The sequence below is a fragment of the Zingiber officinale genome, chromosome 5B (assembly GCF_018446385.1).
Source record: "Zingiber officinale cultivar Zhangliang chromosome 5B, Zo_v1.1, whole genome shotgun sequence".
Taxonomy (NCBI): domain Eukaryota; kingdom Viridiplantae; phylum Streptophyta; class Magnoliopsida; order Zingiberales; family Zingiberaceae; genus Zingiber; species Zingiber officinale.
In genome coordinates this window covers 136,071,901-136,093,855 of record NC_055995.1, presented here as the reverse complement: position 1 = coordinate 136,093,855, position 21,955 = coordinate 136,071,901, and the positions used below count along the sequence as shown (strand labels likewise).

The following is a 21,955-nucleotide window of genomic DNA, read 5'->3' as shown; positions in this document are numbered from 1 at the left end:
TATGTATGTGGATAATAAATTGACTACGCGTGGCGTGTGACTGCTTTTGTTTTCCTTTTTTATATATATAAAAATATAAAGCAGAGAAGAAATGACTGGGAAACGCGGTCATTCTTTTCCGTCACGGAACCCTACGCCCCAATTGCGTATCCATGGCGCTCCAATTCGCGTCCTCGGCACTCGATATCTCCCGCCGCCGGCGCCGGTGGCTCATCCTCGTCGCAGCCGTTGGGTTCTCCGGCTATGGCGCCTACAAGCTCTACCACCTCCCCTCCGTCGCGCGGAGGCGGAGGCAGCTCGCCAGGCTCTTTAACGCTCTCGTCTCCATCTCCGAGGCCGTCGTACTCGTCTCTGATGACTTGAACCGGTTCCTCCGTTCGGAAAAAGACGAGATCCCGACCAGCTTGAAGCAGCTGGCCAAGATCGCAGCGTCGGAGGAGTTCACCGCGTCGGTATCGAGGTTCTCGGAAGCCGTTACCGTTGGGATCGTCCGGGGTTTGGGTTCCGATTCAGAACGAGGTGGAAAGGTTGGATCGTGCGGGTTGGGGCCTCAAATTGCCTCCCCTGGCTTCTCCGATCGGTTCTTTGAGAAGCTCTGCTCCCCAGCGGGCACGGGATTCGCCTCTATAGTGGTGGGAAGCTTCGCGAGGAACCTCGTGCTGGCTATCCGTTCGGGTGGTCAGGGTGGTGAATCAGTTGGACGGCATAGTGATGAAGCTATCCCGACTTGGTTTCGGTTGCTTTCTGATGATAATTCCCGGGAGCTCATTGCTGATTGTATTCAGCAGTTTGTGAGCACTGCTGTCACGGTGTACCTTGAGAAGACTATGGTGATCAATCCGTATGATCAGATTTTCTCTGGCCTTACGAACCCCAAGCACGAGGCAAAGATGAAGGACATATTAGTTTCGGTTTGTAATGGGGCTGTTGAAACCCTTGTCAGGACTTCTCATCATGTGATGAATAATAATGGCTCCTTGACCTCCTCAGTGAGCAGAGTAAACATTACTGGGCGAGAAGGAGAAGTGTTGGAACAACTATCTAATCGGCAAAGGAATTGTCTTAACGATCACAATGCTAACAATAGTGTTGCATGGGCTGAACGAGTCTCTTCCACATTGGCAGTTCCCTGCAACAGGAAGCTTGTTCTTGATGTCACAGGTAGAGTGACATTTGAGACCGTGAGATCGTTTCTTGATTTTCTATATTGGAAATTGTCTGATTCTGCAAGGAAAGGGGCTTCAGTAATTCACAGGGAGGTAGCAGAAAGAGGTTTGGAGGTGGTGAGATATGTCAGTGCTAAATCATTGGCTTCAATCACTATATGTCTTGCTTTGTGCATGCAATTATGTGTTGGAACAAGATTCTTGACACCAGCATAAGTATGTTTTTTAGCATTGCAACTTCTCATGTTTGGAAACAACAATGCTCTTTGAACACATGGCGATAAGGTGGACAATATTATTCCGTTGGAAATTCATGTTACTTTTTGTTGGCATGATTGTTTTCATGATAATTGTTCAAAGTGCAATTTCCGGGTCTTATCAAGATACATATATGAAGAATTGAGGGTCTTGCTATTCTGTTTTTCAGAAGAAAATAATGCAGATAATACATTAGTTGATGAATTAGGATAGAAGGACAAATAGGGTAAGTTCGATACTACCAGTAAGGGTAGTACCTGAACCCACTCATTGTTCGCCGTGTGTATACCAATTACCAACTTTTTTTTTTAAAAAAAAAGTCATATGAATTGTTAATTGGTATACACATGGTGACCAATGAGTGGCGTTAAGGCACTACCCTTACTGATAGGATCGAACTTACTGACATATAGATACAATGCCAAGGTGCTCCATTAGTATCAGCATACATTGTGCAAGAGAAATATAGAAAATTATCAGAGTGATAGTGGATTCTGCAAAATGTTTATCTAATGGAAGCTTGATCATTGATCCTATGTGCTAGACAAATTGCGTGCCAATGTACATGATGTTATGTCAAAAGTATCTTGATGATGTAGACAATAGTACAACTGCATTATGCTTTACATATATGTCGAAAGTCAAAAATTATATCTTTGGAAAATTCCATAAAACTTAATGTGAAAGTACATGATGTTAGACGTAGTGTGTGCCAGTGTACATATATTATGTTGAGAGTATCTTGATGTTGTAGACAATAGTACATCTACATTATGTTTTATGTTGAGTCAAATTTTAAATTTTGGAACCTAATGTGAACGTTGTCTTTCAGAAATATGTAGCTTAAATAGCAAATTCTCTATTCAAATCATGAGTGCTTTACCTTTTTTACTTTTCAACATAGTTCAGGGTTTATTGCGTTCTTGAAATTTTATTTTGTGTGCAAATGGGGTATTGCCTTCTTATGCATTATTTTTTTTTAAAAAAAAATACACCTGTGTAAGTCACACATATTTCACTTGTTATTCATAATACTACGTTCTTCGAGATTTGTTTTGTTTGTTTGAAATATTAATGAAAAAGTTATCTTTGTCAAATAGATTTATTGTAGCACCATAAGAAGTTACTATTTTTCTACTTGGGGATTACAATTACTTATAGACACCAGCATTATGATACTCTTTGTTTCATGTAGGCATAAGAGGAAATAGTGGGGAGAGAAGTAGATGAGAGTGGTTTTCTTTTCAAAGAGTTATACGATAGGACTTTACAGATAGTTGCTGAACAACTATAAGGCTATCCATTCTCTTATTGTCTCAAATATTCCAACTTTTTTCAGAATAAACAGAAGGCAACTAGCCTACTAAAGATTCATCTAGAGGTTTCAAACTGTTTGAACTTATTCTAGAAAATCATCGATTGGGAGTACCTACTTTGCATGTAGTCACCACCAGCAGCTCTAGAAGCACTTTACTATATAAATGAGACCTTCCATACAATGAAATTATTTACTAGTTGATGTACTCTGGAGTAGCATACTGAAGATGTGTTGATGAATTTTAGCATGGCATTCATGTTATTTGATTACCCATCTGCTGCACATGTTGAACAAAAAGCCTATCAAAGATTATCCTTCACATTTCAGAAGACAATTTTTCACTTAGTAATTACAAAATAGCATAAGCTTGGTCAACTATCATGTATTTATGGCAACCTACCAAACTTTTTAAAGTTTCTCTGTTGGAGATTAGCCTATCTTCTAGGTTAACTCCCATTGTGAAAAACTCCAGTATGTGAATGAGAAAAATTACATCCATCTCTTAATTGAGGTTATTGTCTATGGGTCCCCAGGCTCACTAGTGAAGAGCAGGGATTGACTCTAATGATATCATTTGTAAAAGGGTAAAGGATCCACCAAGCTAAAATGACTGACCACCTGATCTGCTTGTCTGTCTACCATATAAACTTATAAGATTATCTCTTTTTAGTATATACAACGCTATCATGTCAGAAATATTGCCTGTCAGTTTGGTCATGGCATGGATCACCTTGCTTTGGAGACGAAGCTAGTTATAATCATACAACATTTATTCCCTCTTCATGGAACTAGCATGCACTCGAGTTGGGACAGCCCTGATCCAACAGCCGATACACCCATGATAAAGAGGTCTGGCTCTGATACCATCGACTTTGTAAAATTCTACAGAAAAAGATCTTGTAAGTTGTGGCTCATATGGTTACTAATAACTGGCAATGTCTGAATACCCTTTCTTTTTTCCTTACCTGTAACTTACTTTTCAACCTGTAAAAACTCAATATGACACTATATGGCCAACTCTTCTCTGTGGAAGGTGGATTTGATGTTGTTATGGACAGTCCCAAGGGTAGTGAATTGGATGTTTAGTGTACCACATGTTTTACTTGGAGTTTTTTTTTTTCAGGCTTGTTCTTGAGAAATGTATTTGCAATCATTCAGATGAATTGATCTTTGAGTAAATGTCTTGTAGTCAATATTTTTAAGGTTTGCATTGCAATTGGAATTTGCCATATCTCTTATCTCTAATAGAATGAACACAATTGTTTTTAATTTTGTCTGTTGTCTTGCAGTATTTTAATCCTTAGTTTAATCCGAACTTCATTATTATGAGATTTTATATTTTTCATGTGTTCTTATTTGTCTTAGGTATCTATGTACAAACTATCTATGACTTGCATTGTACTTTGACCAGTGCCCGAGTTCTTTAAAATAAGATGATTCTTTTTCTCCCCACTTGGAATTTTTCATTCTTGCTCACTTGCCCACTTGCAATTCTAACTCGAGTTGAGCCACATCTTTAATTACAGATCCTGCATAAAGTGCATGCTTCTGTGCTCCACCAAGATCTGCAATGAAGCACAAGGTCAACGCTGACACTTTCCTGAAAGCAAAGCCTCCTCTAGTTGCCATTGGAGATCCACCAGCGCCACCACGGCCACCACTGTGTGGATACCAACTAAAACATCATTAATGCAATCCATTCCTTCATGACTTTTCACTTGTGGTTAAACCACTTTGCATCCTACTTTGTGGCATTACAGGATCAGGATGAGGCCTGAAAAAGAAACTCCACACTTCATGGCATCATACTGCATCCAGGTTTGCGAGATTAAATTATTAGCATTCAGTGTGGCTCCTTTTTAGCTTTAGCTTAGTATGGTGGATTCTGGAAAGTTGGGTGTCTTGGCCACATATCTTTTCTGCAGTGAATCTTAAAATAAGTATAGTAGAAAATTTGAAATATTTTATCTGATCGTAGACATCCGATTTTGTGTGTTTAAGATGCATTGATGTAGTGAATATAGGCGAACTGTTTAATAAACATGGATGCCTCAATTTTGTAGACTTGTATATATTATTGTATAACGAAAAGAAATGAGCATTCCACTGGTCACTGGACTATAGATGCATTAATTCTATATTTCAAGATGTATCCACGTAAGTGCAACAGTATGATATTCTTGCATATAGTGTGCAAGTATGATGAAATATGTGTATTTTATCAATTATGTACTCCATAATTTACTAAATTCGTGGGTGCATGTAGACCAATTTAGTAGATATGGATATACCAATTTTATAGTTTTATAGATATCGTTTCTGCAAAACAAGTGTCATGGTGAAAGTACCCTTTCATTGGATCATTGGTAAAGAGGAACTTTAGTCTTTAGCCAAGTTTTGTCTGTGGATTCTGCTATCTGCTTTGCGTAGTGACTAAGTAAAAATAAAATAGAATAAGAATCATGGCTTTTTTGGTGATTGATTTTTTTTATTATTATTCTTAAAATTTTATTCAAACTCCTACAAAAGTCAATAGAGCAGTAGTTTAGTTCTTCAATTCCAAAATGCTTAAATAATTAGTACATTTACTTTTATCTTTGACTTGAGATGAGATTGATACAATCTAGGACTCAGCATGCACAGCAAACCATGTCCTTAATTAGAACTCGGCTGCCCTTCTCGAGAGCCATTAATGGAGATTTTATTGTGTGTCCCAAATTTAGTGTCTCGAGTCATAGGAGATAAAGGAGAGACATGCAGTAAACTGATTTTTAAAAAGAGTAAATATCTATTATTGGCCAATTTAATTTTAGAAATTGAATACTTTAATTGATTTACACTGTCAAAGTTAACTCAGTATCTATAATGTTCATAATGATGATACATTGCCTTTTTTGTTTTTAGAACAAAAAAAACTAAATTTAGTGTGTTGCAATCAATAGACAGCATGAATGCAATCTTATGCATTTTGGCCTAAGCATAATATTCTTGACTCACACCAATTTAGTGTTTACTGTTTTATTTCTTGATTTACTTAAGTAAATTGTTGGATATATTGCATCGTTTGCATTAACTTAATTTTCTCCAAAAAAATATATAAACTAAGACAGGAAAGCATAGAGAAGATAATTTCACAACAGATAAGAACATAGCAAGACAATAATTGACACAATTAATATCTCCTTAATTATGTATGCATATATAAGATTTATTAGCTAGTTAGTTCTTGTTGCCTTGGGTATAAATGTAATCAGTGTGAGCCACAAGGGTTCTCCTCATCAAGCACTCTTCTTCATCAACACCTTTTCCACAAAATTCTTCATGGAAGCTGCTGCTGCTGCCTTTTTCAACAGTCTGTTTTCAAGCACAACTATATTGAAAGATCAAACAAACTCAGTAATTAAAAAAAAATGATACTGAAGTTAATTAGTACCTTATGGTGAGTGGTTAAAGGATGATCTGCTGGCTCATGCCTTGTTGCATGGCAACTGAGGAAGATGGCAGAGAGAAGAAGGAAATGGAAGAAGGTAGCGGCGTGATGCTTTGCCATGGCTTGTGGAGATTGAAAGAAAAGGATTGGTGCTGATGAGTTGAACAAACAGGAGAGGAGGAGAGGAAGAATGGGTTGGATGAGAATTAAGAAGCAGCGTAGAGGGTATAAATAGGAGCATTTGATGTGGCAAAGGCAGACGGCCGAGACTTTGGTAAGTCAGCGGGGACGATCGATTACTAGCGGAAGTCAGCCTGTGGGCCGAACTTTTATATATATATATAACTTGGATTTTAAAAGTTTGATCAAGATGGCAAAAAAGTTTCGACTATTATAGATAGTGAAAGCACATTATCTTCAACATGTGATTATTAGGGTTTTTTTAGTATCTTCTACTTCGTTCTTTATGCTGCTATTGAGTTAAGAAATCATCCTTTAGATAGATCAGACTTGAGTGTCATTGTTTATTGGAGTAAAAGTTGATAACATTCATTCTAGACGGTGGTCCAGTATTGCGGACTTCTATTAGATACATATAGATAAATTATGGAAGATATTTTATCTTAACACAATCATTACTTGTTTTTCTTACAAGATTTTTCTTGAGACTAATTGGGAGTATCATTTTTAGAATTTCTTTTTATACCTGACATATTAATCATTTTTTTCTTACAGGATTTCCCCATTTACTCAGGAAATATTTATGGATATATATATGTGTTTCAATGGTGTGACTACTTTGAAGAAACATGATTAACCAAAAGTATCTTCTTATAATACTGATTTTTTTTTTAAAAAAAATATTAAATTGAAAGAATATTTTTATTTTTACAAAAAAAAAATCATACGTAGGTCCTGATTCCATACGATTGGTTCCACATTCATACGGAGATCTTGATTCCATATGGTTGATTTCATACGCTAGAAAGGGGGGAGGGGGTGTATAGCGATCGTCGAAAATTGCGAATTAAAATCAAGTTGCTCGATAGAATAAAAAAAAGGAAGTTGGAATGAAGAAAATAAGCATGTTCTAACATAAGTAATTTTTTACTTGGTTCGGAACCTTTGATAACTCCTATTTCAAGTTTCGCACTCGTCGAGTGCTTTCGTTAGGTAATCCACTAATAGTTCGAAAAGATACAATAATGAAGTACAAAAATTATATATGAAAAATTATCGACAATAAAGAAAATTAAGTAAAGTTGATGTCCGGTTGTCGGTGGAACGTTGTAGCGTCGTCGGAGCCTTTTTGAAGCAACACACGGGAATGAAAGTTGTAACCGTTGATGTGAAGTTGTTGGTCGAAGACCCTTATATAAACTCATTCTGAGCGCCTGAAACCCCTCTAGATATCTAGACCGTTGCTGACGTGACAATCTCTCGTCAAAACTTCATCCATAATGTTTATCCACTTCCGGGTGTCTGGATCGTTGGCGTGGGTTCTGCTAGTCGTCACGCTTTAACTCAGCTTTGGGATAGCTTTTGTCGTCCGGGCGCTTGGACCAACTTCGGGCGCTCGGATCGCCCGGGTGCCTGCGGCACTCGCCTGGGTGACACTGGTCCAGGCGCCTGGACCAGCTCCGAGCGCCCAGACTCCTTTTTTTCAGCCTTTGATTTCCTGCAAAAAAAAAGTAGTTAGTCCAAGCAAATAAAAATATATTTATCCTGTAAAACAGAGTTAGCACAACAAAAATAGGAGGAGTAATTAGATCTCGTCTCCCCGAGACCAAGATCTAGTCAAGGTCTCGGTTTCCTAAATTGACCTAAGTTGGACCAACGCCTACAATTCCCTCAACGAGGAACGCATCCTCACTGTGGAACCGCCACATCAGCGGCCCCCCTAGAGCCGGTCCCACGGATATGGAGGGAGGTAAATGCAAGTACACAGGTGGAAAGTGCATAGCGGAGACGTTAACCCCAGGCAGTGACACCCCGAGGATCGACCCCTGGACCTTTCAGTCACAGAATCATGCACTCCCCATCTGTGCTACACCCTGGGGACAGGAACACATCCTCACTGGATCTCTCCTCCAGTTGCTTACCTCCACTTACCAACTGTAGTCGCTTGACTTTGCTTTGACTCACTAGGTCTTCTCGCTAATTGTCAGGTTCGCCGACCCAACTGGACTTCAGCCGGTTGTCAGGTCTTACAGACCCAACCGGACTTCCCGCTAGATGTCGGACCTCGCGAACCTATCTGGGCTTCCCACCGGCTATCGGGTCCCGCGGATCTAGCTGGATTTTAGTTTAGTGTCAAGTCCTTTCTGCACGCTTGGTAAAACAATTAGATCACAAAATATTTTAACTTTAATCTATTTATTATTCATCAAAATCTGAGTTACATCATTATCATAAATTGCACCAATAACATTATCCAACTAATTTAAATCCTTTTTTTGTCTATCATGACGCTCACAAGGACCAGATCCTCCTAGCTACAAATAATGTTTATATCATGTCTCTTGAATAATCTTATGAACCATCTTCTTGAGACTTTTTTTCTTTTTGTTTACCTTCCTCAATAAATCTTTCTTCCCTCTGCTTATTTATTGTGATAACAAGTTTCATTTTTTTTTTTCAATAATTTCTTCCTCCATCCTCTTGCTAGGCAGCACACGTCTTCAATTTCTTGTGATAGTTCTTTATTTTTCTCATTGGAGCACATTTTGTTAGAACTTCCATATGATCTTCCAAAATGTTGATTGCATCCAAATTCATATACACTTCTCTTACATAAGTCATTCATTATATCACACCATGATTTGAAATTGAATGAAGGATATTAGAGTGATCATCAACATTTTATCTCTCTCTGTATTCTTCCTGATCATATTACAATAACTTATATTAGTATAAAAAATATCAAAAAAAAACAAATGAGTTATTAATACAATATAATAAAATATTAATAACAATTAACTTTATTAACTTACATTAGTTATTATATTAGTATAAACAATATAAAAAAAAACAAATGGGATATCAATACAATATAATAAAATATTAATAACAATTAACTTTATTAACTTACATTAACTCCAACTGATTTGTTATCCACAAACTCATATTTTGTTGGATCATGAGCAAGTGAAAGAAAGTGAATCACATGATTTTTGAAAACAAAATTATTTTAAAATTTTAAAATAAAATCAGAGCAAAAAAGTAAAAAGTGCGAAGAACACAAGATGCGAGCGGTTTACTTGGTTTGGATCCTTCGACGCCTCCTATTCCAAGACCCAGGTCCAATGGACCTATCGACGGGTAATTCACTAAACGCCTCTTCTGGAACCGCTGGAAGAGATAATCGAATACAAAGATAAGGATAGTATAACAGTATACACTTCTTTTTTAAAGCAGTAGTATGAAAATTACAACACTATTAAAAGTTACAAATAATTTCGAGCATGCTCGTGTGTTGTTGACGATTTGCCGAAGATGATCGGAAGACACGGAGGAGCATCTCAATGGCAAATGAACGTTTCTGAAGATTCAGAAGGTTTGTAGCACTTAGAACTTAGTTGATTATTGATGATTGAGAAGGGCTACTATAACCCTCCTTTTATTGACTGTTGAGGGCACCTCCAATAATCTCCAGGGCGCCTCCAATCGAAACTCTCATCCCCTTATCTTCAGAGTCAATAAAATCCATTATCTACGAATTTTATCCCCTGCAAGGTACCTCCAACTGCTTTCGAGGCACCTCCAAGTGCCAAGCTTATCCTGCTCTCTACAATGCTCTTATCCAACACGAGGGCGCCTCCAACACCTCTGAGACACCTCCAACCCTCGATCCAGGGCGCCTCCAATCGCAAAGAGGCACCTCAGTGCCTTTTGCTCCAAGGCACCACCAATCGCTAGGAGGTGCTTCGAGCATAGGTTTTTTGTGCTTTTTCACCTTTACAAAATGTGTTAGTTCAGAAACAAAGTATATCCTATAAAATGGGATTAGTACAAATATAAAATAAGAGTATTAATTAATTTCTGTCTTTCCAAGACTAGAAACTAGTTATGGTCTCAATTTAGGTGTCTCAAATATGTTGGTGCAATCAACCTCTAGGGTTTCGATATTTAACAATATTACCAAGGGTTGACCGAAACAAGACTTGATGTTTGGGAGAGAGAAGTCTAGTCAGGACTAGATGACTTGCAAAGGTAAGTCCTAACCAAAGGTTAGGCAAAGTGAAAGTCCCGGTGAGTGAAGTCGGGTCCTAGTGAGTGAAGCTAGGTGGTGGAAGTCTCGGTGAGTGAAGTCGGACCCTAGTGAGTGAAGCTAGGTGGAGGAAGTCCTGGTGAGTGAAGCCAGGCAATGGAAGTCCTAGTGAATGAAGCTAGACAACCCTAGGAGGTAATCCTAGGTTATACTTGAATTCTGTTAATACTATGCTAACTCAGTGTTGCAGGGAAGCTCAGCTAGGTCGACGGGCTGACCAGGTAGCTGACACGAAGTCCAGACGGGTCGAAGGGCTGACCGGACGTCTGACAGGTAAGTTAAGGTAAGTCACTGGAGGGGAGTGACTGTGAGGACGTGTTCCTGGGAAGGGAACATTAGGCGTCTATCCGACTTAAATTCATTTTGGATATCTAAGTCAAAATCGTGACTAGATTCCGGTCTCGAGGAGACGAAATCTAACTACTATTATGTTTCATTATAAACTGTGTTAACACTCTGTTTTGCAGGTTATATAATTTACATTGTCTCGGACTAACGTTTTCTTGTCGGAAGGAGATTGCTAGAAAACAAGGGTCCGGGCGCCCGGAAGGGATCCTGGCGCCTAGAGGCAAGTTTTATCCCCAAACGAGCTTCACCACATGGAGCACCCTGGTTAGCTTGGTCACGTCACATTCAAGGCGCCCAGAAGGTATCCAGGCGCCCCGAACCTCCTATATAAGAAGGGTGAAGGTTGAATCAAAGGAACAACTCACGATCTACTTTTTTGTGCTTCTGCAACGTTGCAAAGGCTCTCCGACCAGTTTTGTTTTGTTTTATTCTCTTATTGTCAATTTTTTTTTCTCTTACTAAATAATTTCTGTACTGCATTTGTAAAAACTTTTCAAATTATTAGTGATTGCCCAACGAAAGTACTCAACGAGTGCGACCGTTGGAGTAGGAGTCGACAAAGGCTCCGAACCAAGTAAAACGACTTTGTTAGCATTGTATTTTTGTTTTTCCGCTGCTTACTCTATACACCGATATTTTTAAATCGCTATTCACCCCCCCCCCCCTCTAGCGAATTCTTAATCCAACAAGTGGTATCAGAACAAGTATCGCTCTGATTTGGTGCAACCACCAATCAGGCTCTGATTTTTCCCTCCAAAAATATTTTTGAAAGTCAGGCAATGGAAGTCCTAGTGAGTGAAGCTAGGCAACCCTAGGAGGTAATCCTAGGTTATACTTGAATTCTGTTAATACTGTGCTAACTCAGTGTTGCAGGGAAGCTCAGCTAGGTCGATGGGCTGACCAGGTAGCTGACACGAAGTCCAGACGGGTCGAAGGGCTGACTGGACGTCTGGCAGGTAAGTTAAGGTAAGTCACTGGAGGGGAGTGACTGTGAGGACGCGTTCTCGGGAAGGGAACATTAGGCGTCGATCCGACTTAGATCCATTTCGGATATCTAAGTCGAGATCGTGACTAGATTCCGGTCTCGAGGAGACGTAATCTAACTACTATTATGTTTCATTATAAACTGTGCTAACACTCTATTTTCAGGATATATAATTTATATTGCCTCGGATTAACCTTATCTTGCAAGAAGGAGATTGCTGGAAAACAAAGGTTCGGGCGTTCGGACCCGGAGGCAAGTTTTATCCCCAAACGAGCTTTGCCACATGGAGCACCCTGGTTAGCTTGGTCACGTCACATTCAGGGCGCCCTGAAGGTATCTAGGTGCCCCAAACCTCCTATATAAGGAGGGTGAAGGTTGAAGCAAAGGAACAACTCACGATCTACTCTTCTGTGCTCCTGCAACACTGCGAAGGCTCTCTGACAAGTTTTTTTTTTTTGTCTTATTCTCTTATTGTCGGTTTTTTTCTCTTACTAAATAATTCTTGTACTACATTTATAAAAACTTTTCAAATTATTAGTGATTGCCCAACGAAAGCACTCTATGAGTGCGGGCCTTATTAGCATTATGTTTTTGTTTTCCGCTGCTTACTCTATACACCGATATCTTTAAATCGTTATTCACCCCCTCTAGCGAATTCTCGATCCAACAAAATGGGCCTAAATTGGACAAGCACCTAAAGTCCAAACTTGGACTCGTCCTCACTAGAACTCTCTCTCTATTCTATTGACTAACCTTTCGACCGACCAAGTCTTCTCACCAGTTGTTAGGTCCACAGACTCAACTGAATCTTGGCCAACTATCAGGTCATACGGACCCAGCCAGACTTTTCACCAGATATCAGGTTGGCCCTTTTGACTTATCTGAGCTTCACACCAACTATCGGGTCCTCAGACCTAATTGGATTTCATCCTGATGTCAGGTCCCCTAGACTCGTTAATTCCTGCACCCTCGATAAATGCATTATGTGATAAAAATATATGACTTAACTTACTTATCATTCATCAAAATCTAAGTTAGACCATTAATATAAATTATACCAACACATTTTTTTTTCTTTTTCTGCATTCATCCACTTCTCGTCCTAAATTTTTTTCTACCATCGTATATAACATATATCAATATAAAACATCACAAATAAGATATATTAAATATAAATAAAAAAAAAAAACTTTAATAAATAGAACGTGTAAATTATTAGGATAAACATATAGAAAAAGATGTTTACCATCCTCTCACTGTGTGTAAATGAATTATTATCCTATATCTCTTATTTATATATTCATTTCATACCTTTTTAATTTATCTGTAAAATGATCCCATTTATATCTCAGATGCATCAACTCCAATAGATAACCAATGGCTATAAATAATATAAACAGTGAATTAATTCATATAAAATGAAATATTTTTTAAAAAATTTAAAATATATTACTTATCTTAAAATTTTCTCGAAATAAATCTTTAATATCACTCATTTGATATTATTTATAATTTCACAAGGAACCTCAATTTCATTAAATTTAAAAATAGCAACATTAAGAATATTATAACATGGAAAATAATTTATTACAAAATATACACAAAACTTATTAAATTTAAAAGTGATAGACTTACTTATTCATAACATCATTTATTTTAATTTGTTCATCAATATTTGATAGAACGTGAGACCTTTGATTAGGTTGTCAAACTACTGATGAATTACCTTCTTCATATTGAGCATCTTCGTATTGAGCATCATCCCTCTTCATTTTATGACAAATAAATACATATAATATATGTGATTTAATAAATACAATATCAAGATTAAATTTATGCATCTGTATTTCATTTGGTATGTTGTCAAGTTTAGACATTATATCATGTTGCCTATATACATCATCAGTAAAATAAATATTATGTAACTCAATAATTTCTTTAAATTATATGTCATTAATAAGAATTAAATATACATACTCATTTTATATTGTAAAAGAATGTCATCTATGTCATCCTCTCTCTCTTAATCTTCCTTTATTAGAACTAATATCTTTCATCCCTCTATTTAACATCTCGCATCACATAAATAAAAAATTTAGCAAATAAAATTCAGCAAGAAAATTAAACAAACAAAATTCAGCAAAAGAAAATTCAGAAACAAAATTCATCAAAAGAGACTTGTAGTAGCCAGCAAACAAAAATTCTTGCAGGACTTTCCTGCAATAAACAGAAAACAAAAATTCTTACAGTAAATAGCAAGTTATTGTAAATAGCAAACAAAATTTAGAACTGTAATGATCCCATCCGAAAGCTGAGTCAGACAAAGGCCGACGACGGTAACGGTAGCATTGACTGAGAGAGGATTTGGAAGTACCACAGACACACACGTCAGAACCGAGGACTCTCGCGTGCGGCAGGGGGAGGGTAGCATCAGAGCCAATGGTACTAAGAACCTGTACACGCACAGGCCAAGCACCCAGGAGCGTTAGAGCCTAAAAATCAGGGAAGAGGTTCCTGACGCAGACCCTCCGACGCTCAAGTTAGGTCCTTACGTAACAAAGCAGTGTACGAAGAAAGAAAGAAAAGGAACCCTAGTAGATGCGTGAGTATGTGTTCACACCTAGCTAACGGAGAGGACCTCCCTTTTATACTGCTTTGTGTAACTTTTGGCCTTGTGTAGTGTCAGAGAATATTGGATGTCAGGGTATATCTGGCGGATTCTCATTGGGTAGAGGAAGGCTCTACTGCAAGTGCGTAACATAACATCAGAATATTCCCTGACCAATGATTATTATTTTCTGATAGGTAGTTATGATTATCCGACAATATTGTCTTTTATTGTTAGCCGCCCAGTCCAGGTCCTACCGGGGGTAGATGGAGACGAATGTCCAAGAAAGATGAAGGGACCGAGCCCTGATGACCCGCTCGGTGTATAGCCGGCCAGGAGTTAACTAGGATCTAGGCCCAAGCAAAGTAAAGGGACTGAGTCTCAGCCAGGAGTTAATCGAGGTAAAGGGACTAAGTCCTGATGACCTGCCTGACGTATATCCGGCCAGGAGTTCATCCTTGTGAACCCGATCAGGACTTGAAAGGGCCTGGCCGTCATCTCCCTTGATCGTTGACTTCCACGTCTTCTTGACCCTTACCTCCACATCCTCTTGACCACTACTTTCAAAGCATTGTTGGGAGCCTCCCTCATGCACTGTATCAAAATAAAATTCAGCAAATAAAAATTTCTGTAAAACATGGTATATATGATAAGTGTTTCCATATAATTAGCGTATATCAAGAATAAGCTGGGTGTAAAATTGATGCATGTCATTCTTGTTAATGACAATTGATACTGGTTGTTTTTCAAGTAAGATTAACAGCATTGAAACCCCAAGCAGTAGCTGTAAATGAGACTCCTGGACAAAAACAGCAGTAATCTAAAGGAGAACGACCAGTGAAACATATTGAAACAAAGGGGTAGATACAAGCTGGAAATGGCAGATCTGAACTTGAAGCTGGAACCAATACAAAAATTGTTTAGAATGGTAAACAGAATGTTGAGAAAGTTGCTGGAACGAGAAACCTTACAAAGGGCAGCCGAAATATGGTTGGAGATGGGGTTATCAAAGGAGGAATGATCAATGTAAGGAGCAGGAACAGCCTATGAAGGCTACATAAAGCAGAGGATACGGAATTTCTGAAAAGGCAGAAAGGCAAAATGATAGTGCAGCCAAATTCAAATAACCAAGGCAAGGCCACCGCTGGTCGCCGCGGCCAAGGCAGTGCTGCCGCTGGCAGCCGCGGCCAAGGAAGGGCAGCAGTGGCCAAGGCTGGGCTGCCGCTGGCAGCCACGGCCAAGGTACAACATACACGACTAAGGCAGTGGCCAAGGTTGGGCTAAAATTTTGTAAACAAATTTTTTATAGAATTAAATTTCGTATTATATTTTGTTTCGAATCTATATTTACTTTTGTTTATAAAAAATTATTTTATAAAATTATTTGTAATTCATTTTAAATTTCTTTTTAAGTTTTTTAATATATTATATTTTATTTAAGTACATCTGATTAGTAATTCCGTAGTAAATGAATTTTTCCTATAGGGAGGAATGTCCCAATCTAGAAATCTAATATCTCTAGTAATTTGCCTTTGATCAACTCCTTCCATCTAGACTTTACATTTCAACAAGTGCCCCCGGGGTTATGGTGCAGTGGCAAGGTATTCAGGTTATCACTTAGGCACTCGTGGTTCGAGCCCCAGCTATGATGAATTTGTAAGAATTTTTCCTATAAATGGGACACGCAACTAATTAAAGGATGCTGGGCTCCTCACTGCGAGCATTTCCCGATTTACCTTGGTGGTTGGTGGGAAATTTTTGTGAGGTCAAATTAGTCACCCCAAATTTGACGTTATCCCGCCCGATTAATCATTTTTTTTTTTACATTTCAACAAATTATCTTGTAAGCTTATTGAATTCTCAAATATCCTAGGCAATCATTAGTTTTGTGGATGAAGATAGTCTCACCTCTAAATTTAAATGTTATATTAGTTTCACTAACAATATTTGTTATCTACATAACTTGGCTTTCAAAGAATTATATAAAATTATGCTTAGAATTATATAGTAAATTATATATTATTTTAGTTATATTTAATATTAATAATCAATTCGTTTATGAAATTCATAGATTTCAAGAATAGAAGTTGGGCCAAGGCCTAAACAAATCAGGCCCCTATTGGTCAATCAGAAAGCGAGAGGATATTTTGTGCCATAAGAATATTCGAAAGGCTTGAGCGAGCCTAAAGTGACTACAGTCGAGTCGAGGTGCCTTACGAGGTTACTGAGTTTGGTTTAGGGGCGTTGCACCTTGGCTGAGTTAGGATTGGGTTAGTGCGAGATGGATGAGGTTTATCGAGGTATCCGAGTGGATACACACAAAGCGCGCACTTGGATCTTGTCTCTCTTTAATAGATGCTCGTCTAAAATTTTAGAGGTTTTTTTTATTCTATTAAATATCTTGACCTTCTTGTAAAAGTGCTTTAGAGAAGAGACCTAATTGCAATTCTAGAAAATATCTGGATCTTCTTGTGAAAGTGCATTAGAGAAGGGACCTAATTGCAATTTTAGAAAATATCTAGATCTTCTTGCATCATGATGATAACATCATCTGCACTAACCAATCCTCATCTTGAGGGGCTTATATTAATGACCTCCAAATGAAGGCTCTAAGCCAATGGAGGAGACTCACGTTTGGCTACACGGCCGTCTCAAGATTCCTTAAGGCCCTCGGTAAAAAAAATTAAAAAACAAATTTTTTTAATATATTTTTAATTTTTTTAAACATTTTTCATTTAGATTTGGGACCGAAAATAATAATTTTAAAAAAATATTTTTAAAATTAGTTATTAAAAAGAATTAAATATTATTTTAGAAAAAAACTAATTTTTGATATAAAATTTAATTTTCTGATGGATATTTTGATAATAATTTTATTTTTTATTAATAAAATTATTAAATTATTTAATCTTTTTAGTTAGAATGTCAAATAGACTTTATTAATTTTAATTTTAAAAAATTTATTTTTGCCAATGCATTTTACATTGTATTTTATGATAAAAAAATCTCTAATTCATATTATTATCGAGAAATAAAAAGGAAGAGCGAGGAAGAAATATTATCGGCAAAGGAAGAGAAGGACGTTCTCTGCGAGTATCATCGATGAGGAAGGAGAAGGAAGGAGAAACATGCACAATCGCTGATGAAAAAAGAAAAAGGCACAATGCACTGATGAGAGAACTATTAGGATTTTTAAGAAATATTGAGGAGAAAAGAATTCATTAGGTTTTATAAGAATAGTATTACTAATTGTAAAATAAAATGGGAATAGGAGTAATAATAAAAAAAGAAAGAAATATGTCAATTTAAAAATGAATTATATTTAAAGTAGAATAAAATCTCATATAAAATTTTAAGAAATATTGAGGAGAAAAGAATTCATTAGGTTTTATAAGAATAATATTACTAATTGCAAAATAAAATGGGAATTTGAATAATAATAAAAAAAGAAAGAAATATGTCAATTTAAAAATAAATTATATTTAAGGCAGAATAAAATCTCATATAAAATTATGATAGACAATTAATGAGGAAATAAAGATAAGTACAAGGTATAAATAGGAAATGGAATCGATAATGAATTAATTCACAAGATGTCATTAATGAATTAGCAAGACATTTATAATTAATTAATATTAATAATATTAATTTAATTTTTTCAATATCTTTAATTAATTAATCAATGGACCCCAATAAAATTGGGGCCCTAGGCATAGATCTTAATGGCCTATGCCTTGAGCCGGACCTGTTTGGCTAGAACATCAGTATCCATGACCTCAAGTCATGTGATATTGGCTACTTAGTACTTAGTAGATAAGTTATTTTTCTTACTACCTACTTCACCACCAGACATTTGTTTGCTCTAAGAATTTTTCATTTTTTTTCCATCCCAAGTGCCCTTTTCTTCTATAATAAAAGATTATTACATTCATTCTATCTTAAATATTTCATATAATTTGTTCTCAAATTATATAAAAAAAAGATAAATTATAACATCAGTTTATATAGACGGCTAAGTTAATTAAAAGACGAGAAGTTTGTTTTTTCTAAAAAAAAATATTTTTATCTATTTAAAATAACATTCTTATTAAAATAATTTGTCTTAGATTATATGAGAAAAGATAAAACATAAAATCATTTTCTAATCGACTAAATTATATGAGAAAAGATAAAACATAAACTCATTTTATAATTTTATAATCGACTATCAAATAGAAATTTTTTCTCTATCTATTTGAAAAATAATTTTTTATTCTATTATAATAAAACTTTCATCTGTCACTCGGTGGGAACAAAAATAACGTTCCTTCAACCTTGTGCAGTGGGCAAGAAATCATGATATTTTCCATTTGTTGCTGTTTCGCTTCTGTCATTTAATCTTTCTTTTCTGAGAAAATGGCCCTTTTTTCTGTGGTTTTTTTTTTTCAGCGTCGAGTCTTTTGAGACCTTTCCGAGGCGTTTTTCTGACCTGTAGATGATACTTTTTTTTTCCCCCTCTGTGGCATTATTTTGGTTGGAGTAGCGTAGATAGTAGATTATGCGACGAATACGTGAATTGTATAGTTTTTTAGGGCAAAAAGCCAAAAATCCTAAAAGCATTTATTAAAAATGAAATCATGAAGGAGGAAGGAGGCTCCTCTTTATTTATTTGTTTATTTTTAAAGACATCCCATTCCATTTAGCTCCCTTTTAAAATTAGATAGATACTTTCAGGTGACTTTTTATAAATCGGTTTTAAATTTAATTAAATCTTGAATTGGTGTGTCACTATAAACATGAGCGGGATAAATTTACATGATAACAGTTAAGAAATTATAAATACTGATCCGATAATGATGGATCGGATACATCAAAGTAAGAAGATCGGATGACATGAAAGATAAAATTAAGTGAAAGTATTTAAGATTAAAAAGTTAATATTGGGAATCCTTTTTTGATTTGATATTGATGTTTTTATATTACAGGGCTAAGTGAAATCTTCGTCGCGTCAACTATATCACCATATCCCCAGCTTGTCATCCTCGCTGTTTTTGAACAGGATCATATTTGATGTCGTTTGTTGGAAGTGGCAAGATGGGGATGTGGCGGCGTAGTTGATGTGATGAAAATTTCACGTAGTACCCTGTAACACAAAAACGTCAGTGTTGGGTCGTGAAGGTATTTCCAACATTGATCCTCCGATACTCAAGTCAGTCTCCGGTGATATCAAGATATGGAGAACTGTGGCTAAAGGATGTAGAAGATGAAATTACACATACCTCTCCATGTGAATGGGAATTCCTTTTCTAGTGTTACTGTAGTGCTCGCGCACTCGTCCCAACACGTGCGTACGTTTTCCTAAGTGTCATAGGAAAAGACAAGACGAAAAATGTCTTTGACATCATTCCTTAAGTAGCCATGCAATCCTCTAACATGATAACCTCGAAACTTCTAAAGTACGATTTATCTACCAGACATGCCCTACTGTCAGTGGCACAACACTCGCAAAAAGATATGATAAGCTATTTGGCGATACCCTATTTAGTCGACCAGCGTTCGCTTGGCCGAGCTTCACTCGCTCAGCAATGTCATTAGGCCTGCTGGCTTGTCCCTTTCAAAGCTTCCCGATTGTACTGAATTATCTCCATTTGACTGGGCGTGATGCCCTGTTGGCGAGACTAGTGGTTGTTTATCTTTCTTTGCAGTCAGAGGGCAATTTACCCCGTCAGGAAAGGCTCGGCTTACTTGTCTCTCAAGCTGGTACCATCCGGTCGGCAATACTTGGTCCGCTCGACCATAGCTGGTCTGCTCGGCGGACTTGGATACCCCACTTAACTTTGTCTTCCACGTCATTCAGTCTTCCTTATTTTGACTTATCTTTGGTGGGATCCCTCATTATTACTGGATCATAAACCTCCCCTTCAAATCTAGTCGAAGGAGACTGCAAGTCTGACTGACTGAACCATTAGTATGTTCGTGAGCCTCTCTCCCCGATCAAGTGTTTTGCCACTCAGGGCTGCCCCAAGACTTTGATGATGTCCTCCCACGGTATTTTAGCCATCGTTCGGCTACTGTTGGCGAAGACACTCAATTTTAAAGCCGTCGTTCGACTACTGAGGGCGAAGACTTTTGGTTTTATAGTCGTCGTTCGGCTGCTGAGGGCTAAGACATTCCGTTTTATAGTCGTCATTCGGCTGCTAAGGGAGAAGACTTTTGGTTTTGTAACCCTTCTTAGTGTAGTTTGTAAAAATTTTCTAAGTATGAATCCCTGCACCTCCGTTTGGAGCTATAAAGTTATTAGCTATAAAACCCAGCAGATCCTTTCGACCTCGACCAAATGGCCTGTTTGCATATAACTCGCCCGCTTGTTCCAAGAGTTCTTTGACATGCCCGTTCTGGACCCCATGGCAATTAATCTTCAGACATGAGAGCAATGCTCGCTTATAACTCGCCCAATCGTATCGAGAGTCGTCTTTGACGCATCCGACCCGATCCCGTGGCAATTTATCTTCATGTGCGAGAGCAACACTCGCTTATAACTCGCCCGATTGGGTCGAGAGTCTTTGACGTGTTGGGTCTGGATCCCGTGATAATTTATCTTCATGCACAAGAGTAACACTCGCTTGATCAGGTCGAGAGTCTTTAACGCACCTGGTTTGGATCCCGTGGTTTATCTTCATGTGCAAGAGCAACGTTCGCTTATAACTCGTACGCTCTGGTCAAGAGTCTTTGACGTGCCCAGTCTAGATCCCGTGGCAATTTATCTCCATGTGTGAGAGAAATGCTCACTTATAACTCACTTGCTCGGGTCGAGGGTCTTTGACGCACCCGGTTTGGATCCCGTGGCAATTTATCTTCATGTGCAAGAGCAACGCTCGCTTATAATTTGTCTGATCGGGTCAAGAGTGTTTGACGAGCCCGGTATGGATCCCATGGTAATTTATCTTCATGCACGTGAGCAACGTGATGGTCCCTTGCAGTTGGCAAGTGGGGGTGTATTGCTCTACACAATAAAAATAAACAAAGCACCTTCCTCAAAACTTATAGCTTTATTAAAACAAATATTTGTAAGAAACAGAAATAAGAAGTAATTAACTAAAGACAGAGGCATAGAAGGAATTACTTGGTTTGCAATTAGAAGATTGCTAATCCAAGGCAATTAAAGCTCATTATCAAAATCTTCTTTAGACGGAGAAGTCTCTTACAGCGTTGACAACTCACATAATAGTAGAACAAAAAAAGAAATCATTTACTGGTGTTCTGATTTAATTGCTAAAATCAGGGTTGTATTTATAGCACTGATCCGAACGCCTGGAAGGGTTTTGGGACCTGGTGGTGGTTAAAATTTTATCCATGCCACAACGAATTGCGAAAGCTCAACAAAAGAAAGAGTTTTTGATCCGGACGCCTGGACCAAGTCCAGGTACCCGAACCCGACTAAATCAGCCTGCGGATAGGCGCGTGCGCGAGGCATCGTGGCTGCCCCGGGGGGTTCAAGCGCCCGAACTAGTCTAGCAAGTCAACAGCCTTGTTGACTGCCTCTCATTCTGGCTTCGTTCACTCCAGCTTCGTTCGCTCCGGCTCATTTCGTTT

The 21,955-nt window shown here is 37.6% G+C and overlaps 1 protein-coding gene across 1 annotated transcript; it reads left to right on the top strand.

Moving 5' to 3' along the window:
- The first annotated feature begins 86 nt into the window (after positions 1-86).
- LOC121986205 (protein PHLOEM PROTEIN 2-LIKE A10-like) lies at positions 87-4,711 on the top strand. The gene is made up of 2 exons (XM_042540061.1): positions 87-1,451; positions 4,269-4,711. The coding sequence occupies exon 1, from the start codon at positions 153-155 to the stop codon at positions 1,380-1,382; it is 1,230 nt and encodes a 409-aa protein (XP_042395995.1). The 5' UTR covers positions 87-152; the 3' UTR covers positions 1,383-1,451; positions 4,269-4,711.
- Positions 4,712-21,955: the final 17,244 nt, after the last annotated feature.

Excerpts from the sequence above, each read along its gene's own strand:
- LOC121986205 (XM_042540061.1), top strand. The coding sequence starts at position 153 with ATGGCGCTCCAATTCGCGTCCTCGGCACTCGATATCTCCCGCCGCCGG.